Source organism: Octopus bimaculoides, chromosome 6, assembly GCF_046866305.1.
Source record: "Octopus bimaculoides isolate indiv1 chromosome 6, ASM4686630v1, whole genome shotgun sequence".
Classification (NCBI taxonomy): domain Eukaryota; kingdom Metazoa; phylum Mollusca; class Cephalopoda; order Octopoda; family Octopodidae; genus Octopus; species Octopus bimaculoides.
The window spans coordinates 109931320-109941319 of record NC_142933.1 but is presented as its reverse complement, the minus strand read 5'-3'; the positions used below and the strand labels follow the sequence as shown (position 1 = coordinate 109941319).

At 35.1% G+C, this 10000-nt stretch overlaps 1 protein-coding gene across 1 annotated transcript in view; it reads left to right on the top strand.

Moving 5' to 3' along the window:
- The window catches only part of LOC149135372 (uncharacterized), an 11777-nt gene that overhangs the window by 793 nt on the left and 984 nt on the right, over nt 1-10000 (top strand). Inside the window, exons 2-4 of the mRNA XM_089354412.1 lie at nt 1958-2115; nt 9040-9174; nt 9307-9537. Coding sequence (XP_089210538.1) covers nt 1958-2115; nt 9040-9174; nt 9307-9537 — 524 coding nt within the window. The remainder of the gene's footprint in view (nt 1-1957; nt 2116-9039; nt 9175-9306; nt 9538-10000) is intronic.

Sequence of the window (10000 nt, the reverse complement as noted above, 5' to 3'; positions counted from 1 at the left end):
TCCCAACAACGGAGATTTATCTCGTGTGTTTTCTTCTTATCCAGGTTATTTCGCATGCTTTCAACGAATGTGACATCGAAATCACGCGTAAGCAGCTCTTTTCCCCAGGAAAGGAAAAATTTGGCTGCTATTTCTTGCACACCTTGCTACCACGTAACAAACAGCTGTTATGTGGTAGCAGGGTGTACCAGAAATGGCGGCCAAATCTTTGGAACTGAGATACGTTGATTGAACTGGAAAAGTTTTTTGTGATAGTATTCCCTTGGGCCGATTTTTCGCTTTGACTCTCAGAACTGTCATCCAGATCAGCTGGTTTTGTTTGTTATTGTCACACCGAAAGTAAAATATTGGCACAAGCTTCAACTTCCGCGAGAAATGAAAGCTAGCAACTTTCGTAAACTAAATTTAAACAATAGATAAAGGAAGCCGATTACTTCCAACTTCATGAAAACCATCACATAGAATGGGGTTTTCCAAACCTATCACAACTATATAAGCCGATATTCCATCGTCACACAAACACAAATTCGTAACAAGCAAAGGAACTACAACCTGACATTCTCTTAAAACCTTTTTCATAACAAAAATCACACAAAATGAATAACTGTAAGTATGAGGTCGGCATTATATACATACGTACATACATACATACATAAGTACATAAACACATATATACATAGGAACACACACACACACACACACACACACACACACACACACACACACACACACACACACACACACACACACACACACACACACACATGTATGATTCCGGGATCGAGGTGTAGGAAGACAGTTAGCTTCAAGCAATTCGCAGTAAATATTTAAAAACAACTTTCAGAAAAATAGTGGTGTATTGAGACGGAAAGTTGAGGATTATTTTTTTTTATCGAAAAACGATGCGAAGAAAAATGTTCTTTTTATATTCTACGGTAGGCGACAAGGTTTACCGAGTTTGCGAAAAAGAATTCAAGAGTTACAGAATGGAGAAGGAAAATCCGGGCTACATATCTTTGATAGCGACTGAAACCTCAGAAGTGGTAAATCCAAGTGAGGTGTATACCATCGGCTAATCTTCAGGCCAAGGATATCTTTATCAGATTAAAGGTTATATTGTCGTGAGGAAGTACTTGTTTAGTCACTAGTTTGCGCCCATGCTGTGGCACAACCTTGAATAATTTTTAGTCGAATGTAAGAAATCGAGGACTTATTTCTGAAAGCTATGTACTTATTCTGTTGGTCACTTTTTGCCGAACCGTTAAGTTATGCGTATATAAACACACAAGCCTCGGTCGACAAGTGGTACTCAATGGAGCAGGACAATGATACACACCCACACATACATACACACACACACACACTCATACACATATGTATATATATATGTATATGCCTATCTATGTATGTATCTATCTATTTATCTACCTACTCCGTCTGTCTATCTGTCCATCTTTCTATCTATCTATCTATCTATCTATCTATCTATCTATCTATCTATCTATGCGTCCATTTATGTATGTATATAAGTTTCCTGTGATATATAAAATATCGCCTGTTTCCCTAAATTGAATATTTCTATTTTTATCTACAACCATTACAGTGCAGTACATTGTTTTTTATTTCTATTATTTAATTATCGCACTCTATTCGTATGGTAGAACAAAAAACAAAACAGAAACACTTAGAACATGGCCTTCTTCCACTCACCCAAATATCTATTCACTTCTCTTTAACACACTACACAAGAAATTATTGTATATATTTAGTGGAAGTATATGAAATATTTGTGAATTTCGTTTATTAAGTTCTAAAGCGTTCATCTCATTGTTTACTACACGTTAAAATTAACAAGGACTTAACCAGTTATTGTTTTTTAATAATAAAAGTTCCTTGAATGTTTACGTTTCCTTATAAATATTTCTTAATGGTATTATTTTTTTCTATTTTCACGTAGATTGGCAATATATATTGGTTCTATGTCTCTCAGTCTGGACTTCATTCATCCATGGAGCGTCTATAAAACCCACAGAGATAACAAGAAGTAACATAAAAGCTCAGCTGGACACGGCTCGCAGGGCCTCAATAGCTGTGAACACTACTTTACACACCTTTGTAAGTTTACATTTATTTATTCATATATTATTATTATTATTATTATTATTATTATTATTGTTCAGTAGTTTTATTTTTATAACGTGCTTTCACTTCACTACCGAGCGCAGCTCTGTGCGCCTTGGGTATGTGCTGTGGTTTGCTGTGGTGCTCTTATGTTTACTGTATTGAAAGTGTTTTGCGTAGAATGTGTGCAGTACCCAGTAGTGCAATTTTCTGTATGTTATATATATTTGTAAGTCCTGCTATTTTTGTTATGTATTTGTCTGAATATTTTTTTATTATACCTAAGGCACCTACTATGATAGGAATTGTTTCTGTTTTTAGATTCCACATTCGAGTTATCTCTATTTCCAGGTCTTTGTATTTTGAAAGTTTTTCCATTTCTTTTAGAGAAACGTTGTCATCTGCTGGTATTGATACATCAATTAGAAAGCATTTTTTTTCTTCATGATCTTTGACAACCATATCTGGTCTATTTGCCTTAATTTCTCTATCTGTGTGTATTGGCATATCCCAGAGTATGGTTGCTTTCTCATTTTCTGTGACCTTTTCTGGCGTGTGTTTATACCATCTTTTTTTCTGTTGTTATTCCATAGTGTTGGCATAGCTTCCAGTGTATATAGGTCCCAGCTCTGTCGTGTCTGTGAATATATTCCTTCTTAGCCAGGACTGGGCAGCCAGAGATAATATGATTTATTGTTTCTTGTCGATCTCCACATATTCTACAGTTACTTGTTATATTTCTTTTCATTATGTGTTTTTGGTAATTTCTGATGGGGAGGCTCTGGTCTTGTGCAGCAATTAAAAATCCTTCAGTCTCTGCTTTGAGTCCTGAGCTTCTCAGCCATTGCTGGGATTTTTCTCTGTCTATTCCTTTCGCATTTAGTTTAGCCCAGTATTTACCATGTAGGGGCTTTTCTTGCCATCGTTTTATCATGGTCCGTTGCTGTTCTAGTTTTAGTTTGAATTTCATTTGTTTTATAGCTTTTGTTGTTTCTTCTTCTTCTTCTTCTTCTTCTTCTTCTTCTTCTTCTTCTTCTTCTTCTTCTTCTTCTTCTTCTTCTTCTTCTTCTTCTTCTTCTTCTTCTTCTTCTTCTTCTTCTTCTTCTTCTTCTTCTTCTTCTTCGTATCTGTTAGGTAGATTGATTTCTTGTTTGTATTTGTCAGCTTCCTTAAATACTGAAAACAGTTTTTTGTTTTGCTCGTGTTTTGTGGCTATTTGTATTAGTTTCCCTTGCTTCTGGAGTAGGTATTTTTGCAGTCCTATGGTGGTTATTTTATAATAGTTTTCTAGCTGTATAAGACCCCTGCCACCTTCTGTGCGTTGTATATATAGCCTTTCTATGTCAGATTTTGGGTGGTGCATCCTATATCCTGTCATTATTTTTCTTGTTTTCCTGTCTATTTTACATAGTTCGTTTAGTGTCCAGTTAAGGATGTTGTAGCTGTAGCTTATAACTGGGACAGCTAAAGTGTTGATACCCATTATCTTGTTTTTAGCATTGAGCTCTGTTTTTAGTATTGATCTAACTCGTCTATAGTACTCTTTCTTTATTTTTTCTTTCATTTGTGTATGTTGTATCCTATCTAGTTCATTGTCTCCTAAATACTTATATGGTTGGCTTTCGTCTAGTTCTCTTATTTCATTGGCTTTATCTAGTGTTATATTGCTACTTTTAACTAATTTTTCTCTTTTCAGGGTTGCTTTGGCACATTTTTCTAATCCGAATTTCATTTCTATTTCCTTGGTAAAGCCGTGTACTGTCTGTAGTAGTGTTTCTAGCTCTTTGTCGTTTTTTGCATATAATTTTAGGTCATCCATATATAGAAGGTGGCTGACTGTTTTTCCATAGCATTTGTAACCGCATCCAGTTCTATTTAGCAATTCCGTTAAAGGTGTGAGTGCCAGGCAGAACATATTATTATTATTATTATTATTATTATTATTTTATGTTTGACTTTTGTTTTGCATTTGTACAAGTTGGATCCAAGTCTCACCCAGAGACCTCAAGAGACAACAAGTTAGAAGTTCATGTAGGTGTTATGCCTAGGGTACCATATATTTGGATTTGTACAGTTTTGTTCAAGTGAATGTTTAAGAAACCATAAGAAAATTATGTTTGCTTTAAAATTTGAGATCACATAGACAGTATTTTACGTAGGATATGGGCAGTTCCCATGAGCACTATCTTTTGGACTTCAGCCATTTTGGGGTTTCCTGGTATCTGAGCTAGGTAGTAATCAGCCCGTTTCGCTGTCATTCCCAGGGCACCTATGACAATAGGTATTGTTTTCGTCTTCAGATTCCACATTTTGCTAATTTCTATTTCAAGATCTTTATATTTGCTCAGTTTTTGGTAGGTCTTGACAGATACGTTTATATCAATTGGGACAGTCATATCAATGAGGAGGCATGATTTTTGTCTGAAGTCTTTCAGTATGATGTCTGGCCTATTTGCGTCTATCTTTCTGTCAGTTTGAATGGTGAAGTTCCAGAGGAGTGCAATGTGATCATTTTCAAGTACTGGGGGTGGTTTGTGTTCCCACCAGTTTTTATCATAGGGCAAGTCCAGGTTTTTGCATATTACCCAGTGAATATATTGTGCAGCTCTATCATGCCTGTTGAGATACTCTGTAGGCGCAAGCAGACTGCACATGGAGACAACATGATCGATGGTCTCATTTTGTTGTTGGCATATACGACATAATGGGGAGCTGCCGTTCTTTAATATGTTGGCCTGGTAGTTCTTTGTAGGTAGGCATTGATCTTGGGCTGCTATGATAAACCCCTCTGTTTCTGATTTAAATCCAGAGGCCATTAACCATTGGTGGGTAAGGGCTTTGTCAATATCTGCATTATTCGCTCTCTTTGGGTATTTGCCATTGAGAGGTTTTCCATGCCATTTTTCAGTCATAATAGCTAAGGCAGCAATTTTAGCACGGGTTTTCAAGCGCTTAGCTTTTTCTGTAGGTGTTTCTAGTTCGTCTAATTCTTGAATTTGTTGCAATTGGAATTCACTTAGATATTCCTTTGCCTGTTTTGTTACTGAGTAAGATGCTTTCTTGCTTTCATATTTTAAGACAAGTTTTAGCATCCAGTCCTCAGAGTTTTTCATATAGGTGTCTAGGCCAATTGTGGCTACCTTCATTGATAATGCCAGCTGTAGTAGTCCTCGACCTCCCTCTTTTCTTGGCAGATAAAGACGTTCTATATCTGCCTTAGGGTGGTGCATTCTATGCATTGTCAACAGTTTTCGTATTTTTCTGTCAACATTACATATTTCAGTAATTGACCAGTTAACGATGTTGAAACTGTAAGTCACGACTGGTATGGCTAGAGCATTGATCGCTTCGATCCTGTTTCTCGCGTTCAGCTCTGTCTTCAGTATTGCTCTCACCCTGCGATAACATTCTCTTCTGATCCTTTCCCTCATCACTGAGTGCTTGATATTGTCCCCTTCAATTACCCCTAGGTATTTGTAGCTCTCCGCTGGTTCTAACTCTTTTATGACATTTTGCTGGTCAAGGTTCACATTAGATGTATTTGTCATTTTTCCTTTGATAAAGATAGCTTTTGCACATTTATCAAGGCCAAATTGCATCCTGATGTCATCACTGAATTGTTTAACAATCGCTAGTAGGCCTTTGAGTTGTTGGTCATTTTTTGCAAAGAGCTTTAAATCATCCATGTAAATGAGATGATTTATATTTTTATCAAATATTTTATAACCATACTGTGCATCATTGAGCAATTTTGAGAGCGGTATTAGGGCTAGACAGAAGAGGAGTGGTGATAGTGAGTCACCCTGGAAAATGCCACATGAAATTCTTACATCTCCAGCATTTAGAGATTCATTGTCATTGTTCAGCATCAGTGTGGTTCTCCATGATCTCATACTTACAGATAAAAAGTTTCGCAGAGTAGGAGCTATTTTATACATTTCCAGACATTTCCTAATCCAGCTATGTGGTAGGCTATCAAAGGCCTTTTTATAGTCTATCCAGGCTATTGACAAGTTTTTGTGTCGCTTGTGACAATCTTCTAAGATCATCTTATTGATGAGTAGCTGATCTTTACAACCATAAGATCCACGTTTACATCCCTTTTGCTCATTAGGGAATATGCTACTTTCTATTAAAAAACTATAGGTGTACTCGGTTAGGACAGATGTTAGCGTCTTATACATTGTTGTTAAGCAGGTTATGGGGCGATAATTTTTTGGTTCGTTTGTTTCCTCATTTTTTGGAAGCAGGAATGTTAAACCATTAACTAGCCAAGAGGGCATCAAACTAGGATTTTGCAAAACATCGTTGTAAAGTTTTGTTAGCAGTTCATGGCTTTCTGGGAAGGCATTCAACCAGAAGTTAGGAATTTTATCCTTTCCTGGAGACTTCCATTTGCTTGACCTCCTGAGAGCAGATCTTATATCTTCTACCCTGACCCCCTCCCACTTTTGCTCCTCTAAGGAGTCTAGGTCTGTAGCTATTCTATCAATCCAAGGGGCCTTTTCATTGTGTGTTTTATCTTCTGCCCAGATTCTATTCCAAAATTCTTGCACTTCTTCTTTTGATGGGACAGACTTTATTGTTACTGGTGTTTTCCCTATCTTCCTGTAGAAATTTTTGGGGTTATTTTTGAACATGTTATTATCTCGGAAGAATTTAACACGCTTTTCATACCTTGCTATGCGGGCAGCTTTAGCACATACCTTTTGCTTGATGGTTTCTATGGTGGCATCAATGTCAACTATGGTTTTCATGTTATATTTTTTCTTTAGTTTTTGGGTCTTTGTAGGTTTGATACTCTTGTCAAATTTAAGGTTTTTCAAACATTCTATGTCAGATCTAAGCAGCTTAATTTGGTGTTGAATGCGTTCTTGCCAAGAAGGCTTTTTGTGGGAGTGTTGTCTTTTTCTAATCTTTTCACCACATAGAATCGTTGAGATTCTTGCGGATGCATAGTACAGGTGGTTGAGATCTGTAATATCAACATCATTAGCTGAAATTATATCCTTAAGTGCAAGGCGGATTTTACCAATTATTTTCAGGTTTTGGTTAGAATTGCGAATTTTGGGGAGAGTGTCGCGTTCATTCATACTAGTTTCTTTAATTTTCAGCCATTCAATCATGATTTGATTTTTTAGATCATGTAGTTCTGTTGCGTCGATTTCTGTATGACTTCCTTCATCTATTTGATTTTCACCTGCCTTAGTGTTTATGGTTGGTTCAGAGAGTATTTTATTTTGCCTATCAGTTACCTTAACTCTTTCAATTATTACTGTATTTTCATCAGCCTTGGGCTGGTTTATAATTATTTCCTCTGTAGTATCTTCTTTAGCTGCAGTTTCATTCTTTTTATCCTTTACTGCTTGCTTAATTTGGTCAATCTCTACTTCAGTTAGTAATTTTTTTTTTATAATGTTTCTTCTGACGTTGGCAAGTTTATTACTGTCTATGTAGGGTCTTACTGCAAGGTGTTTCTGTCTCCAGTTTAAGTAGGTTTGTACAGTATTAGATTTATCTGTAGGGAAATATATGGCACGGTAGAAGGCTCTAAGAACTTCTTTATTATCTTCCCTAGACCATTTTTCATTCTTTTTCTTTTGGTTATTTGATGACGAGCATGGATGGCCATCTGTTGGAATATTCCGGTTGTGGGGTACTTCCAGCTCCTGTGTGTCGGGAAGATTTGAACCAGTAGCAGATTTCTCGTCTCGGATCTGGTTCATTATCCGAGTAAGTGGTCCTTTATAATCCGGTCTATGACCATTGCGGTTTATATTTTGTTTTATTAACAGTGAGGCATAACAAGCTTCGACGTTGACGCTAGGGGACGGATCTGTCTGTTTAGGGTAAGTTTTTTGAGACAACACCGTCTCCGAGCTTTCGTGACGTAGCTTCTTAAGGCTAGCAGATCTATTTCGAGTGAGTGGCCCTTTGTGATTCGGTCGATAACCACTCTGGTTTGTGATCTGCCTTGTTATCATTGAGGCATGACGAGCTTTGGCGTTGACATTCGGGGACGGATTTGTCTGTTTAGGGTCAGTTTTTTGAGACAACACCGTCACCGAGTTCTCAGCATGTAAACATTGCTCGTAGCGTAGTTTTTTAAGGCTAGCAGATCGGTATTCATCTGTATTTTTTTTGTTGATAGATTTATCTCCAGGCATAGTGTATTTTTGTGTGTGTGTGGCGTTTTAAACTTATGAATGGTTCACTGTCTGTATTTGTTCACAAAATGAAAATAAACAAAGAAGAAAGAAAAAAAGTTTTGGTTTTGCTTCGTTTGTGATATGTGTTTTCGTATCCGTAAGTGTGTCCTGTGATTTTTACGTAGTTCTGTAAACATTAAGATGCATGTGTAGTTCTATGGGTATCAAAACGTATATATCATTGTGTACACGTTCAAGTGTATGCGTAATTATTCAATATATGTACTTACTATTTTGTTCCATTTCTTTTTATTATTATTATTATTATTATTATTATTATTATTATTATTATTATTATTATTATTATTATTATTATTATTATTATTATTATTATTATTATTTTTATTTTTATTATTATTATCATTATCATCATCATCATCATCATCATCATTATTATTATTATCATTATTATCATTATTATTATTACTATTATTATTATTATTATTATTATTATTATTATTATTATTATTATTATTATTATTATTATTATTATTATTATTATTATTATTATTCAAATTATTATCACCTCTTGTTATACCACTCCAATAGTATGTTACTTAACATACTACCCACAAATTAATTAATTAAGTTCTCATTAAGACACTTATTTACAATGATTACTTTAGTGTAAATGGACTTCTACTCCATTGTTTTCTAATCCTATTTGTCCAAATCTTAGACTCATAATTTGTCACGTTTTTTTCTACAGTGCCACAAGACTCCATTGGCATCTGCGGTAAGCTGTCAGCACTTTATTCAAGTGCTACTCAACCAGACGGGACTTACATTCCCTCAGCTCTACATTCAAGACAGTATTACAATCGCGCAGACAGACTTATTCAAGGTATGGACATGGTATCAAACATATTTTTTTGAAATATTTATACACTTTCTCTCTAAACTCGATTCTATATTTTATAAGAAATCTTAATCAATGTCGAATAATATTCAAACTTCTCACAATTCTTTATTACAGATTGCTCTATCCAATATGTCTGCAACCCTCAGTCAATATGTTACTGTGTTGGAGAATCAGACGAAAAAAGAATATGACAGGCTGTGTGCCCCTGCCAAACGTATACAGACACAGTGTTATTATCCCGCTGCCTGTTCTAAACTCACTCCCACATCTGATGGCTTATTTTATTGTTACTTGAAACAAACGCTTTCTTACTTGGTTGATACGATACTTTTTCTGGATTTACCGGTAAGAATTATTTTCGTAATACTTCTTTCTGGATGAATATTCACGCGATTTCTCTTTTATTTCCTCACGTAAAATTGATGTAGATTAATTTTCTGTTCCATATGATGGCACTAAACAATTCTCATGTTTATGGAAATATTTCAGATATTATTCGTAGAATTGATCTTGAAAGATATGGTCAGTTTCTTTAAAGGAACTGTTGCCAAAGATCAATGGTTCTATTCTCTAGATTCCTTTGGAGAAATATAAAATCATTTCAAAGCGTTCTTGCGTTTCTTATCTACCATACGATTACAACTTAAATCTCTTCAGCGTTTTTTTCCTAAGATTTCTGTATGTATATATATATATATATATATATATATATATATATATATATATATATATATATATGTATGTATGTATATATATATATATATATATATATATATATATATATATATATATATATATATATATATAT